This window comes from Ammospiza caudacuta, chromosome 12, assembly GCF_027887145.1.
Source record: "Ammospiza caudacuta isolate bAmmCau1 chromosome 12, bAmmCau1.pri, whole genome shotgun sequence".
Lineage (NCBI taxonomy): Eukaryota > Metazoa > Chordata > Aves > Passeriformes > Passerellidae > Ammospiza > Ammospiza caudacuta.
In genome coordinates this window covers 15,514,401-15,531,979 of record NC_080604.1, presented here as the reverse complement: position 1 = coordinate 15,531,979, position 17,579 = coordinate 15,514,401, and the positions used below count along the sequence as shown (strand labels likewise).

Below are 17,579 nucleotides of genomic sequence, written 5' to 3'. Positions count from 1 at the left end.
GATAAGGCTGATGGAAATGGGGAAAGCCATTTTTCATTCTCTACACCAATTTTGCAGCCACTTCTCATGGCTTTTGGAAATGTAGGACCCAGAAGTTTTTCCAGACTCATCTGCTACTCTGTGCTTTTAATTAGAAGTAGGTAAGAAGCTCAGAAAGCCCAGCTGTTGTGAAAACGCTGGAACACATCGTGAGAAGCAGTGCCTATCTCCTCAGCCGCAAGCTATTCTCACAGTCCCATCACCATGAGCCAATGTTTATCTATTCTCCCTAAATATTTATTAGCATGAATTAACAGGTGACAGGTATTTTGACATTTAGAAAAGAAGCACTGCTAATTGAGCAGAAAAACAAAACCTTGAAAACACCCACCGACCACAAATACACAAATACATGTAAATGAAGTCTCAATCAGATCTGAAAATCACCAGAAACTAAACCATTGCATACACGATGTCTTCACTGACTCATCCCTCAGAGAGCCTCCTGAAGTTCTCAGCTTGCCCCAGGTAATCTTCAAAGCAGAACACCACGATATCATTACACATGTAATAATTAGTGACTTGGATGAAACCTTTACCAGCAATATCACTTTTCAATTAAGACTTTTAGCGGCACCGAGGTGCAAGAAGAGCTGCTCGGTGGAAAACAAATGCTGTGAGCCTCAGGTCTGCAGGGATTCATGTGGCTCAAGATGCTGCGAGGACACAGTGTAGGGTTGTGGGGGCACCAGGGGCACAGCAGGGACATTGGAGTCCGTGGGGACATTGGTGTCCGTGGGGACATTGAGGACACAGCAGTGTCTGTGTGTGGTTGTGGAGGTTCGGAGAGACAGTGGGTTCTGTGGGGACACCGTGGTGCCAGTGTGGAGCTGTGGGGACCCTGAGGACACCGCGGTGCCTGTGTGGGGGTGTAGGGACATTGAGGACACCGCGGTGCCTGTGTGGAGGTGTAGGGACATTGAGGACACCGCGGTGCCTGTGTGGGGCTGTGGTGACACTGAGGACACCGCGGTGTCTGTGTGGGGCTGTGGGGACACTGAGGACACTGCGGTGCCTGTGTGGGGCTGTAGGGACATTGGGGACACCGCGGTGCCTGTGTGGGGCTGTGGGGACACCAAGGCACCCGCTCAGCACCCCGCACCTGCGGGACCCCCCGGCCATGGCGGCTGCGAGGCGCGCACCGGGCATGCGCGGGGCCCGCTCTCCGCTCGCTCCCCTCGCCCCGCGCGTGCAGCACCGCGGCCAGCGCCCGCGCGCACGGGGCGGGGCGGGGCGGGGGCGCGCGCGGGCGCGGCGGCGCGCGGAGCCGGAGCCGGGCACGGGCACGGCGGCGCCGAGCGGAGCGCAGCCCAGCGCGGTCCGGAGCTCGCCCGGCCGAGCCCAGCCGGAGCCGCCGCGATGTTGGACCCGTCGTCCAGCGAGGAGGAGTCGGAGGAGCTGGTGGAGGAGGAGAGCGGCAAGGAGCCGCTGGCGCCCGCCGCGGCGCGGCTCTCGCCCAGCCGCCCCGGCGAGGGCCCGGGCGGCGGCGGCGGCGGTGCCGGCGGCGGTGGGAGCGCCGGGGGGCTGCAGCCCGGCGGGCGCGGCAGCAGCGCGGCGCGGCCCGCTAGCCCCAGCCCCTCGGTGGCCAGCGAGAAGGAGAAGGATGAGCTGGAGCGGCTGCAGCGGGAGGAGGAGGAGAGGAAGAAGAAGCTGCAGCTCTACGTCTTCGTCATGCGCTGCATCGCCTACCCCTTCAACGCCAAGCAGCCCACCGACATGGCCCGTCGGCAGCAGAAGGTACCGGCCGTGCGCTGCCCTGCCCGGCTCTGCCCTGCCCGGCTCTGCCTCTCCTCTCCATCACCCACCCACCTTTGGCTGCTCCCTGCCATCCATCCTGCCCCCTTCTTACCCACCTGCTGTTGCCTTACCCCTGTGCCCGCTCTCCAGATCCCCCTCTGTCCGCATCCCTGCCCACTCCTCGCCTCTCCCGCCGCTGCCGGGCCTGCAGCTCCCCGGGCACCCCAAGGGCACTCCCGGCTCAGGGCACCTTGGGCCCACGCGGTGCGCGGTGCTGGCAGCAGCCCTGGCTCGGGGCCCGGGGCAGCCCCCTGACCCCCTGTCACCCCCCGTGCTGCTCCCCGACATGCTCTCCCACACAGAGCCTGTGACATACATCGTTGCTTCTAGTTACGCAACGTCGGGATTCGGGAAGTTTGGGATGTTGGCCTCTAAAGGTTGTCGAAAGGAGAGAAGTGGGTGATATTGCTGGAAAAAGCCAGGCACGTGCTGTTGGCTCCTGCAGAGGGACTCCACAACTCCATGCTTACTGCAAAGTTTGCTTAACTGGGAGTGCTGGCACTGACTTGGGGAGTTGCTGAGTCTCATTTCAACTTCTTGCAAGTGTTTATGTTGGGCGAGCTCCCCGAGACCGCCTTCCTGGCGGAACGCATCAGCAGAGGTTTGCGGTGAGGTCTCTGCCACAGTCCTGACTGTCCTCCCCCAGTGTGTCACCACAGCAGGGCCGGGCGCTGCTCCAGGCAGAGGCTGGGCAGAGTGCTTCACCTGGGCTCCCACCTCCAGGAGCTGTCCTGGAGCTTGTTTCTCCTCTGAGGCACAAGCTCATGGGCCAGGGCAGAAATTAAGTTTCTTCTGGATCTGGACACAGGCATCTTTCAGTCAAATGTAGCCAACTTTTTCCCTGTGGCAGCCAGAGTTGAGTCTGTGATGTAATGTAGCTCTCTGAAACAGCTGGCTGATTTTTTGTCACCATTTTTGATTGGGTTTCTTAGACTGCAGTTTTAGCCTTGATCCTGTTCTGTGTTCACAAATGACCTTTACAATTCAGGCAGACTCCTGGATGTATTGATGAAAACGACATTCAGTTCTGCTACACCACAGACTATTATTAGTCATTGCAACATACGGAGGTAGGAAAGTGTATCCGTACTGTATCGTGTAGTTTAAAGGCAATATAGGACAATCTGTTGCTGGAAGCTTGAGTGATCTGCTTTTGTTTGCTGAGCAAAGTACATAGCTGAAATTATAGCCAGGTTTGGAGTTTCTTCTATCTGTTCTTTTTGCCTACAATGCTTTTCAACAGATTGTGAATTTCCAAAGTACTTTTGGCTTTTGTTTCCCTGTGCAACTTCTTTGTGTTAGAGAAAGATGATGAAATTTACATTATTGTTAGTTAGTTTCACTGAAATACAAACAAGTAAGTCCTGTAACTGTTTCTCACATAGAAGTGAACTGAAGATGAAACTTACATTATTGTTTGTTTCACTGAAATAAAACCAAGTCAGTCCTGCAACTGTTTCTCACATAAAAGTGAACTGAAATTGACAAGTAGTTCATCCAAAGGAGCATGCAGCATCTTAGCAGTTCAGAGAAGAGTGGCTGGGAAGGACAGTTTATAGTCCCTGAAATCAAAATAGTGCACTGTGAAAGGACAGGAGAAGGGAGAGGAAAAGGTGGGCAATAAAGTGCAGGTGAAACAAAGAAATGAGGAGTAATGAGAAAAATTGCAAAATGGCAGCAATATTCAAGGTTATGTGGAAGTTACACAGGATCTTGGGAAGAAATAATCTGTTCTCTGTGAAATGAAGAACATAGGGACCAGTTCTGGCTTATTAACATAGCTAAAATAGGTGTGTCTTGGGGGCTGACCCTCTCCCCTCAAATTTAGCAGTGAAATGGAATTGGGAAAGCTAAATTTACCATGATAACACATGTCAAATTGAATTTACCTTTTAAAAGGTGAATTAATTCTAGTTTTTTGTTTTCTCTATATCCCTATATTCAGTTGGCATGCTGGGAGTAGATCCTTGCCCTTTTTTCTTTGCCACGACTCCTGTTGAAGTCAATTAAAGGACTACCAGAGCCTGGAGTTTGTTGATGAACTTCATGTGCTCCTCTGCTTTGCTTTCCTAACACATCCCTCTGTGTGTTAGGAATGTTCCTTCCTCTCTGGCTGGAGAGAGACCAGAGGGTGAAGGTGAGGGACCTGATCCCTCTTGAGCACCTTGCTTCAGCTGCAGTGTATTGGTTGGGTTTTCAGTAATGATGAAAGTGTCAGGTGCTCAGGACTCACCAAAGTGGAACAAATGCATTTTGCTTCTTAGGGGAAAGGTGAGAGAAAACTGGATTTTGGTCCTGCTCTGATGGGGGCTCTTGGGTCAGTTTGCTCATTGGCAGAGGAGGGATAAACTGCTTCCTTTCCCATTTACCTCTCCACCCTCACAGTCTGCAGTTTACCAGGGAATTGTTTCATCCTTGAAGAAACAGGGAGCAGAAGATCCCCAGGCATTGTTATTTGCAGTCTCCAGGCTGGTGTGCAGGACCACACTCCCTCCTTTCCCAGTGGTGCTGGACACAGAGGCTGCAGGAGCTGCTGCTTGATCCTCTGCATGTGCAGGGCCCTGGAGATGCCAGGCCTGACCCTGCCCATCTGCCCAGTGCAGTCACTGCCCATGGACAGCGTGTCTGGGAGCCCCACTGGGGCCCTGCCCAGCTCAGGGGACCTGACTTCACACCAGGCATGCCAGGGAGGTGCCACCACAGAGGTGTCTGGGCAGACCTGTGCAGCAGTGAGTGCTGGGGACCTGTCCCCAGCCCGGCTCAGCAGGTTCTGCCCAGTGCTGGAAGGAGAGGGGTGAGGTGTGGCTTCACCGGGCTCACAGCTGTAGAATGGGAGATGCTGTGACCCCGAGCACAGCCCAGGCAGGTGACAATGGCTTTGCAGGTGAGGCAGTGAAGCTGCTGCCCTGCAGAGTGGGTTCCTGTCTGGGGTATCTGATAACAGAGAGCCCATCCCCACCACAGCTGGAGGACCACGGCTGAGATGGACCGTGTTGCAGCCAGGCTCCCAGAGCCCAGGCAGCTTCTAATAGCTTCACCTTCTTTGCAATTTCCTCAGATAAGAAAGAGTTGATTTTGTTGTGTAGTGGCCGCAGCATTGAAGTTCTTCCTGGGCTGTGGATCCCTGTTCCTCCCCTGAGGTGTGTAATCCTCCCTGCTTGTTCCTGCAGTGCTGTGTCAGAGCTGGCTGGTGCCCTGGGGGCTGGGAACACACTGGCACAGCAGGCACCAGTTGTGCAGCCACACAGGCGTGTGTAGTGCTCAGGAGCTGGAAAATGCAGCCTGGTGTTCTGCAGCACCCATGAACCCCCCTGGAATAAAGGGAACTGTGTAGTTAAGGTGCTGCTGTTGCACCACAAAGGTAATTACCTGCTGTTTGATAAATTAGAGTGTATGAGAGCAAAGAGAGCAGCAGAAACGTGTGAATGGATGGTGTAGCTGGGTACTTACTGCATGTGGGCATGACAGCTCTGCTTGTTTACACCAGCAGTAAGCTCTGTGTTTCAGATTTTCAGATTAATTTAAGCAGATGCCACTCAGAACTGGTATTTTTCTGACCCTGACACCCCAGAAATTTCTGCAACAGAGGAAAAGCTGTTTTTTAGATGAGTGTGTTCAGGTCTACACCTCTGCTTTGGGTTTATTTTGATGTTTATGGGGTAAGGCTCCACTACAGTAACTACACATCTGTGATGTCTACCTGTAAGTTCTTCTATTTACATCTCACTAGCACTATTTCCTAAGGAAAAAGAAAAAAGGGTTATTAGATACCTGCCTGTGCTGTCTTTGCTTCCCACTTAGTTTTCTTTTTTAAGCCACCACTGAATTCCAGGCACATTAGAGATGCAGACAATGGTCTGCAAGATACTCATCCCTGTAAGGCTTGGTGAAAATAGGGAGATTTAATTTTTATTTCTACCCCAGATGGGAGGAAGGTGCAGTGTGTGGGCAGCCATTACTAGACACTGGGGAATCTGAGCAAGAGACCAACTGAATGAGGAGGAAAACCTCCCATCAGAGCTTACAATATTGCTGGATATGGAAGGCTCCGGCCTCATGATGCAGCTCAGGAGGAAAGGGGCTTTGCCAGCTCCATGGCTCCCAGAACAATGTGTTTTATTACTGCAGATGGCACTGAGCTTGGTAATTGCCTGCCCAGGATGTGTGTGGTCTTTTCTCTAGATCATGCTGCTTTTTTGGAAGTAGAGTGGAGACGACCAGCTGTGCTTGGTGCCTCTTCCCACTTGTTCCCAGCTGTCTGAAGCCTTTGGGAAGACAGCTCAGCCAGCAGCCTAGGGATGTTGGACAAGGTGTGTGTCTGTAGTGATGCAAACCAAGCATCCTTGGATGTGGGTTGCACCTTTTGCTAAATATCTCTGCAGCTCAGCAGTCAAAAGGCACAGCACAGCCCTGGAATTGGTGTTTGCTCCTTCAAAATAGCATAAACTGAAAACACTCGTTGGGAAAGGGGCAGCAGGAAGAACTTTTTAGGAGATAAAATGAGGAGAGCACATTAGGTCAGACATTGTTGCAGCCGTGGTTGCCACTGCCTGTTTTCCTTCCTGCAGAACAAGGGAGCAGGCAGGCAGGAGAGTAAATCAGTTCCCAGCGGGATAAATGCAGGATGAAAAAAGTTCCAGATTTGCTGCAGATTACCAGGGCTACTCCTGGGAGAAGAGGCTCATGATTTGGGTCCCTGTGTAAGCCTGTGGGATGACGTCAGGTGCATTAGCAAAATTCTCAGTCAAATTCAGCAAAGCGCTTAAGCTTGTGCTTTGCTGAATGGTGATTGATTTAAGCACAGTGCTTAGTGCAGAACAGGTGTGAGGGGTCAGAAACTGTTCAATTGGTTACAATGCATCTTAAAATACTGAATGCTGCCATTTCAGCAGGCTCACAGATGCTACAACAGTTAGGACATAGGCAAGCTAGTGCAGCCTTCCAAATAACCACATCTTCCTTATCGTGGGTTGGGTTGTTACTCTCATGCCATACTTACACAAGTTCTCTCATAAAAGCACCAGCACACTGTTCTTCTGGGACAGACTGAACTCAGGTGGTGTTGGGACTTGTTTTAGCAGTTTTCTGCTGGAGGAATTTGTTTTTGTGATCAGATTCTGCTCTGCTGGTCCCAAGAAACCCTTGGAGACTTTAGGTTTTCTCAGCTCTGAGGGCAGGAGAGGTAAAGATGATGCTCTGCTTGTTTTCTGTCTGTCCCTCAGTTGCTGTCTAGTCCTGTTAAGAAGCAGCTGCAAGGTCCAGGCAGCTCTGAAGCACGAGCTGTACCTCATGTACAGCCCTGTAGTTGCAGCAAAGCTAGCAGGAATATTATGAGTGCTGTGCCTGTGCAAACCTGGAGGAGTAGTTAGAGGCTGACTTCACCCCTTAGATGGCTCCACGTGGGCACAGGCCACTGCCACCATCAAATGAGGGCTGTGTGTGAGGCTGGGTTGCTGGCTGGGGCTGTGCCCAGCTCTGTGCCAGCCCTGAAGTGAAGGTGAGCCTGCCTGCAGAGCATCACCATGGCAAGGAAGGTCTGGCACATCTGAGATGCTGTGCTGCTTAGCAGTGTGGAGTGCAGAATGTGATTACTGTGCTCAAGTTGTCTGGAATCTGCAGAAAACAGTTGTTTTCAGTTAAAACACTTATAATTTATTTTGCCAGTGTCTTATCTTAATTTAATTTTAGGAGATATTAAATATTTGTCATACTTTGGCTATTTATATACTTGCAATTTATTGGATTGTGAAGTGGGTAATTAAATAGGCTGTGAGCTTGGTCTTTGGCTGTTGTAAAACTTTGCAGTTCCTGATCCATAGCCTGACATTTCAATTATTGTGGGTGGCACCTCTTGGGCCAGAGATGCTACCAACTAAGAGTGGAGAAGACTTATCTGATCATGCAGCTCCAAGCCCTGCTACAGCCCATTGTTTCAAAAGGTGTAATTTATGGCCTTGCTTTGCATAGTCTAGACACTCTCCCTGAAGCACTTTGCCTCTTGCACAACTTGTAATTTTTTCTGCTGAATGGTGAGTCACTTGTTCTCCATTTACCTATGTGGCAAGTGGTCAGCAAGTCATTTCCCTATGCAATTTTTTGTTAGCTGGAGAAATATTTAATTTGTTTTTAGTTTATTTAGCAGTAGCAGCCCAGCCATTCCAGCTCTGCTACTGGCAGTGTATATATACAAACCCCAGAGCTGCTGGCAGTGCTGTAGTCCAGAGTGGTACAAGGTAAACATCCTCTTTCTGTTTCATGATGTAAACTTGATCAGTATGTTAAGACCAATCAATACAGTATGATCAATAAAGCTGTTGCTTGGAGAGTATTGATGTGAATCCAGCTAGTGGCTTCAGCAGTGCCAGGGTTTCACCCCCAAAATGATCTCTAGAAATCAGATATTTTAGTGTGCCTTTGAGCATTAAGACTAATTAAAACAGTAGAGTTCCCTTAAAACAGCAGACAAAGGGACTTGCCCTGGTGATGAGCAGCTCTTCTCCTTATGTCACCCAGGAGGGTGGGCGGGCTTTGATGGGTGGCCCCTCAGAGTGTTCCCTTCCTGGAAATAGAACAGGCTAAGGTCCAAGGGAAGGTGCCACCTCCCTGCCCAGCTCTTTTAGAGTGTGGTGCAGGACAATCAGAATTGTCTCCTCACCTTGGATGCTCCTTATGCAAGTGGCACCACCAGCTCCCAGTGGGTCAGAACTGGGCCACCCTTCTTGGAGGGGATGCTCCAAGGTCCAGCTGCCTCTTCATGAGGATGGGTGAGGGGAAATGTGAGGGATGGAAGGTTCCTGGGCAGCTCCCCTGTGTCATTACCAGGGAGGTACTGACAAAAATACACAGAGCATCCTAGCCTGGCACTTGCTTAGGAAGAAGTAATTTGTGGTACAGGATATTTGGGTTACTTCAGCCAGGTTTTCCTCTGAATTGTGTGGGCTTAATTTTTAAGACAGGACATAAAGTGCAGTTGCTGAGTGTTTGATGTTAACCTTTTGAAATTGTTGTTTGAAAAGGTGCTTTTAGTGATAATATTTGGTATTGTTTGTCTGTGATTCAGGCTGATAAAGTCAGACATTTTCTAGAATTTAAACACCTGAGTCAAAGTGTCATGCAAATATTTATTCATCTTGGGGTAAGTCGTGCTGTGTTTGTAGTTGTCATAGTTCAAAACCTGTCTGTCTACTTCACAGTGAGGTTGGGAGCTTGGACTTTTAATAGTGTCAGGTTTATAGTGACCCTCATGGGTGTCTCCCCATACCTAAATGTTAATATTTGATGAAGAAACTTAATGAAGTCTAGATTTCGTCATGTTTTTTAGTGACGGTGTTGTGGTGTTTGTCTTTGGGGACTGGCAAGGCAATGTGCACATCTTGAAGGAACCTCACTGACTTTGGTAGGACTTTGGGCTGATGCCACTGTGCATTTGTGTAATACCCTGACAAACAGGGCTGATGGTCCAGCACTGCCTTTTGTGACCTCGTGTGCTGAATTAGGGTGACATTCACACAAAGGCAGGGCTTTCAGACTTTCTCAAGTGAAGAATCTTCTAATCTAGCTTTGTCTGTAGACCCTCTGCAGACGACCTTCTACTCCCTTTTTGGGGTGGGATTTAGATCCACACTTGATGATTTAGGTTTAGCATTTATGAACTGGATCTGATCCTGTACAAGCATGGAGCAGAGTGACCCTGTCCCTGCAAGTCTATCACTCGCTGTATGTCTTCAGCTGGGTGATGAATTTTGGGGGGAAAAATTCAATAAACTTTTTGGCAGTGGAAAAGAAGTATTTGTTTAGGATGTTGTCATTGCCTGAGGCACTTCTGCAGGAGAAAGAGGCCTGGTATCCAGAGCAGCTGCAGCACTGCAGTGTGCACAGGCTCAGTTCAGTCTCTTGGAGCAGGGATAAAAGGGGGTGGTTTGGCTCCCAATTGCCTGTCTGGCACAGGGGTGGACAGTAATAGGGAGGAAAGGCTGTTTTCCAGGCACACACCTTGAGTAGCTACTGATAGAAGAAGCTATTTGTTAATAATTGTCCTCTTGAAACAGTCTCACAGGTTGCCTTGTAAAGAGCAGCGTCTGCTCCAGAATTTGAATTTGATTTCTAGCATTTGCATTTGATCCTGAGAACCTATTGAGCTGGAGAGGATGGCAGTGAGAGTTTGCAGATTCTCTAAGTTTGTAGCAGCCACTGATGTCTGTTACTTGCAGTGTGCTTTCAGTTGATGAGGTTTGTGGGGCTTGCTGACTCCTCTGGGATGCCGTTCTCCCTTTCCTGGGGAATTTAAGTTACCAAGGCACATGATGCTAAGTTGGCGTTGCCCTGAGGTGCAGAAGGCTTCAATCCTGTTGAAGGGTTTTGCTGCTTTGAGCACCCCAATATATGACCACAACCCACAAGTTTTTCCCCACCTCCACATGGCAGGGGAGCAGGCTCATGCTTTCCTCAGAGCCCCTCAGAGAGAGACAGCGACTTACCTTTGTTGGTAGGGATGTGGGTGTGTGCATGAGGGTCATTTCAGAGCCTGGAGTGTCACAGCCAACAAACAGACTCTGGCTGGCACTGGAGAGGACAAGGTGCCTGGCTGGTGGGATAAAGGGACTTGGCTGTTAGAGGGAAAATAGACCAGTAATACTAAATACAGCTCCCTGGTGTTGGGTCTGCAAGAAGGCACGCACCCATCTGATTTCCAGTTGGTGCTTTGCTTGGAAATGAACTCTTATCCCAAGGAGTGATTTGGGGGAGCCCTGTCTAGCCAGCTGGCCAAATGAACCTGAATACTGCAAAGACACTTTGGGAAGAAATTTCTGGGCTTGCTCTGGCCAGCCTTGGGGTGTGTCTGGTACAAGTGGCTGTGGAAGGGAGAAGCTGCTCCATGAACAGCAGAGGCAACCTGTGTTCCACTCAGTGCTCCCCTCAGGTGTCCCTATGCCTGTCTGATGGCTGTGGGCTGGGAAGAAAGGAGCATTTAAGTGTTATGTTTTAGGCACAGAAAATATGGGGTGATTTGGGAACAATTATTTGCAGCAATCCCAAAGTTCTGTTGGACTGCTGCTGATGCTGTAGTTTTTGCAAGGAGGTGGTTTCACTTTGCCTGATGTACTGTTGTAGGGGGTCAGCTCCTCCCACACCTCAGCAGCAGAGAATTTAGGCAGCTGGAAAGTGATGTGCGTATCACATAAGCAGAACATCAAGCAAAAGGCAATTTTCTTCTAAGATGCCAAACACCTTTTCCTAATTCAGCAAGAGGGTACAAATGCTTTGCATGTTGCATGTGACGAGTTTGCTTTTATTGTCACCACCTTCCTTCCCAGCAGACTGCTCCCATTCTCCTTGCAGCCAGAGATGATGACAGACTCGTCTCTGCCTCGGGAGGAAGCTAACGGGGTGACGCAGCAGGAGCCAGCTGCCTTGCTACCTGCATGGTGACACTGCAAGGGGGAAGGAAGGCCACAGCCAGCACTTCTTCAGCCATGGGCCAGGCTGCACGACCTGTGCACGCTGCAAAAACCAGCTCTGTGCCTCCCACCCTGGCTCTGCAGGCCACCCTCTGCCAGTGAGAGCTCCAGGCAGAAGCCATCTGCTGCTGTTGTGTGGGGATGCTCTGAGCTGCATGGGGTTGGTTTTTGGTGCGTAGCAAAGAGCTAGCTGGAGTTAGGACTGCAGAGACTTTGTGTGTGCTCAGTCATTTGTGAGGGCAGAGCAGCTCCCAAACATGAATCTATGCCAATGCTCTGCATTGGGAAAGAACAGGGAGCTGGGAAGGGCACGAGACCTGCTGAGGGACTTTGGAGTTGGGAAGTTTCAGCTTTGCACCCTCCCTTTATCAGGTGTTTGCTGCTTTAGTCTGCAAACATTCCTCCTCTGGAAGGTACCTGTGAAGGAGCTGGGGTGGTGAGGAGGGATTGCTGGCAGTTCTCAGTGTGACTGTTTTCCTTTTCCATCTCCCATTTGCTCTGCATCAGATATGCCCAGGGCTATGCAGAGATGATGGGGAATAATACTCTTCTAGCCTCTAGCTGTCTCAAGAGAGAGCTGGTGTCCTCAAAAGCCTTGAGTTGATCATGCAGTGGTGGATTATGTTAGCCAAGGCTCTGCCTGGTATGATTTCTACTTGTTTATGGACTCCTGGGTTTAAGTGGTACCTTCTACTCTAAAAGATGTCGGTTGTAATTCTGAAAAGACTCTCATGGGTTTTATCTGCTCCAAGAGCTACTTCTTTCTCAGAATCTCTCATGACACATTCCTGCAGAGCCTGAGCCACATGCCCAGCAGGGAGAGCAGCAGTTGGTGCATTTGTTCCAGCCTCACTGGTGTAGGGAGGGAAGGCTGGGCAGGAATGGCATCACAGAGCCTGTTTTTTAAACTGTGAGCTGGCTGCTTGTGTCAGCTACGTGAGCCATGGGCATCCCCTGGAGGGCTGCACCAGCCTGGGAGGGAGTTGTGAGCAGAGCAGAGTGGTGGAGTGTGCCTGAGGCACAGGTAGGGAACAGAAGCAACATGCCAGTAGCAAGGTTGGAGGATGGAGGAAGTGAATTTGACACTGGAATTACACTTTCAAACTTCTGATTTTGCTTGTTTTTAAGTGCTGTTACAAGTGCAAGTGCTTGTGCAAAGGCTGTGAACTGAGCAGGATGGGGTCTCCATGGGCATTGTTAGATTTCTCAATCAATAGTGAAAGCCACTGAAGTGCCTGGACTCCTGTGCTGGCTGATATAAAATGGATGTTTCCTTCTAAGGCTGCATTGCACCCCTGCTGCTGAACTTTTATTTGGAGTTCCTCAAACTATGACCTCTGAAGCCCCTGTGGCAAAGCTCCTGCTTGGTACATATTTCATGCAGCAGGATGTCAGCAATAGAAATTCTTCCTGTAATTTCATCTCTCTGTAAACTCTGTAAACTCCCTTTTCTCAGCTTCTGTTGCATGCCAAAATATTCCTTTCTGCGCAGAAGTCACCCCAAAAGTGAATCAGATCCTGCTGAGCAGGACAGTCTTCCCACTACCTATTTATAGTGCATGCAATTACCCTCCATGCATCTCGGAATTCTAATTGCCTTTTTATTGCTGTTTGTAGTGTGTTAAAGGTTTTTGAATGCTCATGCCTTGTGTTCTCATTAGCTCTATTTATTCCTCCTTTGGCTCCCTTCCTCAACCTCATCAAATTTAGCATCTTCATGCCTTCAGGGCCTTGGACAGCTCTGCCACTTCTGACTTCTCCCATGTCCTTGCTTGTGTTGCTGCTGCAGATGCTTTGTGTTCCCCAGTCTCAGTCTGACGTGCTCTTGGGACCTGTCTCGTGGAAGGGGCTCTGTGCCTGCTGTGGGACCCTGCCATGGTCCCTTTGCTGGGCAGGGTGCCTCAGGGAAGGTGCCTCAGTGTCTCTGAGGCAGCTGTCCTACATCAAACAGGGCTGTTCAGCATGGTGAGGCTGCCCAGGCAGTTAGAGGCAAGTACATGATTTCCAAATGGGGAGCACTGGTCAAGAGTCTGGAGAGCAGCTGGTAATAGGGACTGGGAGTTGGTAAGCCAGGTGAGAGGCAGGTGCTCTGGCCTGGGGTCCCCTGCATGGATTTGTTTTGTCAGGGTGGCACCAGAGCTGTTGTGCCACCAGTGGTCCCCTTGTGACAAGACCCTTCTCTAAAGCCACAGTCTCTTGGGTGGGGGGCACATACAACTGGTATCACTGAGATTGCTTTTTTAGAGCCTTGTGTGTATCCTGTACCAGTTTTCACCTGATGGGCTTGTGCTGCACCTGGCACCCGGGTGGGTCACTGGGAACAAGCAGTAGCCTCTGTTTGTCTCTTATGGCTTCTTGAGTGCAAAGTCCTTTATTATGTTGTTTGCTTTATGTTTTAGCCTTGTTGTGTGGCATTTCCATGGCTCAGATTAATTTAATTATCCCCCGAGGTGCTTGCTCGCTCACAGTTGTCCAGGACTTTATTGCCCTCCTCTTGTGTATTGAGGAGCCCACACAAATCTGAATCATCAGTAAATGTAATCACGGTGTTTGATGTTTGTTCTTCCAAGTCCGTGATATATACAATGAATGAAACCGGTCTTAATACCCATCTGTGCCTCCCGTTTCAGCACTTCTTATGTTCCAACATGCTTATTTGCTGTGTACAGCCCTGCCACTCTGTCCTACCAGCATTTGTATTGACCAGAGGAAATAATGTTTTATGTAAAATTGTATCAAAATTCTCACCCTATAGGTAATTTATGGCCAGAGCTTGCTATCAGCAAGTCTAGCATGTCTGCAAAGCACAGTGTGTGGTCAGGGAGGGCTGAGCTCAGTAGCCTGCAGTGCTCTGTGTGTTGGGGCTGAGGATGGGTGAGTGCTCTGTGCTGCCAGCCAGCACTCAGCGTCCCTGCCTCCGACATGGTGGCACTTGTGACATGGCTGTGCAGCGTCACTCCAGGCTGGCATCCTCAGCTGTGGGCTCTGGCTGAGTGTGAGGGTTCATTAGCCAACAAGAGAGTTACTGAACTGCAACAGCCTGGAGCTCCTTGGTCTCAGCGGGAGTTTGCTGTTTCAGGTTCCTTGTGAAAGGTGAAAGCAAAGGCAGAGCTTGGCAGTTTGGGCACTGACTGGGGGCTTGAGTTTGAGCCAGGTTACAGGCTCAGCTCTCTGCTCACTTCTTCTCAGACTCACACAGTTATCCAGATCTTTCTCAAGCTGTTATCAATAAGATGGTGAAAATATTACTCCTGGAAGACAGAGCTTGTGAGATGCTGGGTGAATTGCTTAGTGCAGGATGCAGGTCTGGGGAGCACTGGGGCTGGACCTAGTGACTGTGGCTGTGCTGTAGCTCAGACACACTCAGACACTGAACACCAGGGGCTGCCCCTTCCGTGACTTGCTGTGTCCTCCAAGCAGCTTTTACAGCTGCTCCCTCTTAAAATAAGACAGTTAATAGTCTTGCATAATTCATGCTTACAAGTTGTACACGTTTGATGATAGAAGGAGCCGATGTTTCATTTACACACATGGGGCTTCATATAGATCGTAACAGCTCTGTGCACAACAGCTGTGCACCCTTTCCTGCAGTTTGTGTTTGGGCAGGTGGACAGCAGCCTGCCTGCTGTTTCCATAGGCAGGGCAGTGCCTGGCTTGCTGCAGCCTGCTCCTCTGACATTTCCTGAGCTTGTCACAGGAGCTGCCCTCCTTCAGGAGGGAGAATTGTGGTGTAATGCAGAAGCAGGACAGGAAAATCTTCATCCTTATTGCTCTCAAACCCCAGCTGCTGTATGAAAAGGAAGCAGTCTGGAGTCCTGAGCCTAGTTTTGCATTGCTGGGAGTCCGTGGAGCGAGGCTCTGCTCCAGATGGGCTCTCTGGGGATGCACATGGATGTGCTCTGGCTGCCCTTGCTTGGGGCGCTCTCGGTGCACAACGCGGCCTTCAGCTGTTCGTGCTCTGGTGAGGGCTCAGGCTTCAGGGACAACCAACTGTGACTAGCAGGACACAGGCATTTTAACTCGTGTAGCAGCTCAGCTGCCCTCTGTTAAAGCCCACACATTCAGGGGAAGAGTAAGACCTCTGATTCCTTCCTCTCAGCCAAGGGCACGAGAGGCAGTGGCCAGCCAGAAGCAGCTGCCTTGCTGTTGGGTTGCTGCAGCTTTGGGAGGGAGTTACAGCTGCTCCAGTAGTGTGGAAAATCATCTCCATTTATCTCTGGTGTTATGCCTTGGTGATGTCAGAGGGTCTCTTTACATTGCATATATATTCAGACTAAGCAAATCGCAGTAGTGGTTTTTTCCTATTAAAATTTAATGATGGAATATGACACTTGTAAGTGATTTCTTTTATTTTTTTCTTTAGCCAGTTGTTTCATATGCTGTATAACCTTCATGTTAATGGTAATAATCTTTCCTTGCTGTGACTCAGGGGAATGGATGTGCCTTTTGAATTTGTTTTTTTTTTACCTGGACAGAATCTTTGTGGTAATTTTTTGGGTTTTTGGTTTTTTTAAAGAGCTCTGATTACTTGCTTTGCAATGCTATGACCTATATTCAAGGTGAAACTTGTGATAAATATTTGCTTTGGGGAGAGAGGAGCAACCATGCTTTTGAGAAGATTAAGGTCTGTCAGGCAGCAATCCTCATTTCAATTAGACATCAAAATGCAAATCATCCAGACTTCAAAGTATGTCAAGGTGAGAGCAGAAAGGACTTTAATGCATTCTGAGATTAAGTTGAAATCCTTGAGCACTTTAATTGTTCTTGGTTAGTTACGCTGTCTAGGAATGGTGTGGGGGTAAGTTACAGCTGTACAAGGAAGCCCTTCAAAGATAGATTTAGTCTCAGGATTTCAGGGGCTGGAGAAGGGATTTGCTCACCTGGATGCTTGGGAGACTTTGCTGTGTTTGAAAGGGGGAATGACAGAGCTTGGGCAGTGGGAAGACTGAAGTATTTTAAAATTTCTGCTTGAAAAGATTAGCTATGGTTTTATGAAATGTAAATGAAATTCCTACTCTTCATTCTCTTTTTCTTGTATCTGCTTCTGACTTTTCAAGCAAACATTAACGAAAAATTTTGGGTTAAGAATCAGCAAAAAAACCAGCTTGTCCCTGTTGAAACCATGGGTACAAGGTCGTAGCTGTTTATGTAACAAATCTCAGGATTCAAAAAATGTCCTTGGTGTCATCTTGTGCAATTTTTCAGAGGTGTTTATGGAGTCACAGTACCATTTTGCACCAGAAATTTTAGCCATACACTCTAATTGTACATTGTGTGCCTCTTTGCATGCAGTTTGAGTGATCACATTTTGTAGATATGACACAGAAGCTTAATGAAAAAAATAGCAAAAATGCAAATTATGCATCTATCTTATTTAAAAAAATGCTAGCAGGTAGACTCTGCACTAGACAAACTTCTGTAGACAGAAAAACTCTCTTGAGAGTGTTCTTGAGAGCGGGACCTTGTGTGAAGAGCATTTTCAGGCACCTCACATCACCCCCTTCCCAAGGGAGCCAAGCAGCCAGTGAGTCCTCATGGCTCCCTGGGCCCCGTGGGGCTTGGGGCTCTTTGTGCAAGGCAGCTCTGGGCATTGCTCTTGGGAGTTGCTGGGCCTTGGTAACTCAGCAGAGGTGGGAAGGGCTACAAACAGGGAGGCAGAGGCAAAGAAACAACCTCCTGCATCATGCAGGCTACTGCTGAATCACTGTTTATGATGTTTCTGTACCTGCTGACTTGATGCATGGAAATAGGGTACCTCTATTTTTAGTTCTTACCTTGTGCATTCATGCACACGCACACCGAAATTATACTTTTTGTGATGGGAGCAGTTTCTTGCCTACACAGGGAAAGTATTTCAGAGCTGTGGCACAATAATGATTCCCAATTTCTTCCCTTCCTAAATTCATCTGCACAAGGAGAGAGTGAGGGAGAGCTGCTTGCTCTCTGTAGTAGTGCAGGATGCCCTGAGTGCCTTGAAGCTGCTGCTGCAATCGATGCCATCCAGACATGGTCCTGCCCCACTGCCTTTCTGGCAGCAGAATTACAGCTGCCAAATTTTATTCCATACCCTGCTGGCTTCCTTTACCCTCTCCTTTTGAGCTTATTTGATACCTAGATAGGATTTATCAACTATTGCAGCAGGACCACAGTGTTTTGGTTTGTTGCTGTCAGTTTTTAATCTGTGATTTATTTTGCCCCTGTTGATGCTAGTGGAGCAATATTCAGCTCTATCAGCAGAGGAAAAGGTCCCAAGATGAAACCAGCACATTTGTTTTGGCAGGAGTT

At 49.2% G+C, this 17,579-nt stretch overlaps 1 protein-coding gene across 9 annotated transcripts in view; it reads left to right on the top strand.

Moving 5' to 3' along the window:
• Window positions 1–1,398: 1,398 nt before the first annotated feature.
• The window catches only part of CADPS (calcium dependent secretion activator), a 203,784-nt gene continuing 187,603 nt past the window's right edge, over window positions 1,399–17,579 (top strand). For all 9 annotated transcript variants that reach the window (XM_058813144.1, XM_058813143.1, XM_058813147.1 and 6 more), the window contains exon 1: window positions 1,399–1,776. In XM_058813144.1, coding sequence (XP_058669127.1) covers window positions 1,399–1,776 — 378 coding nt within the window. The remainder of the gene's footprint in view (window positions 1,777–17,579) is intronic.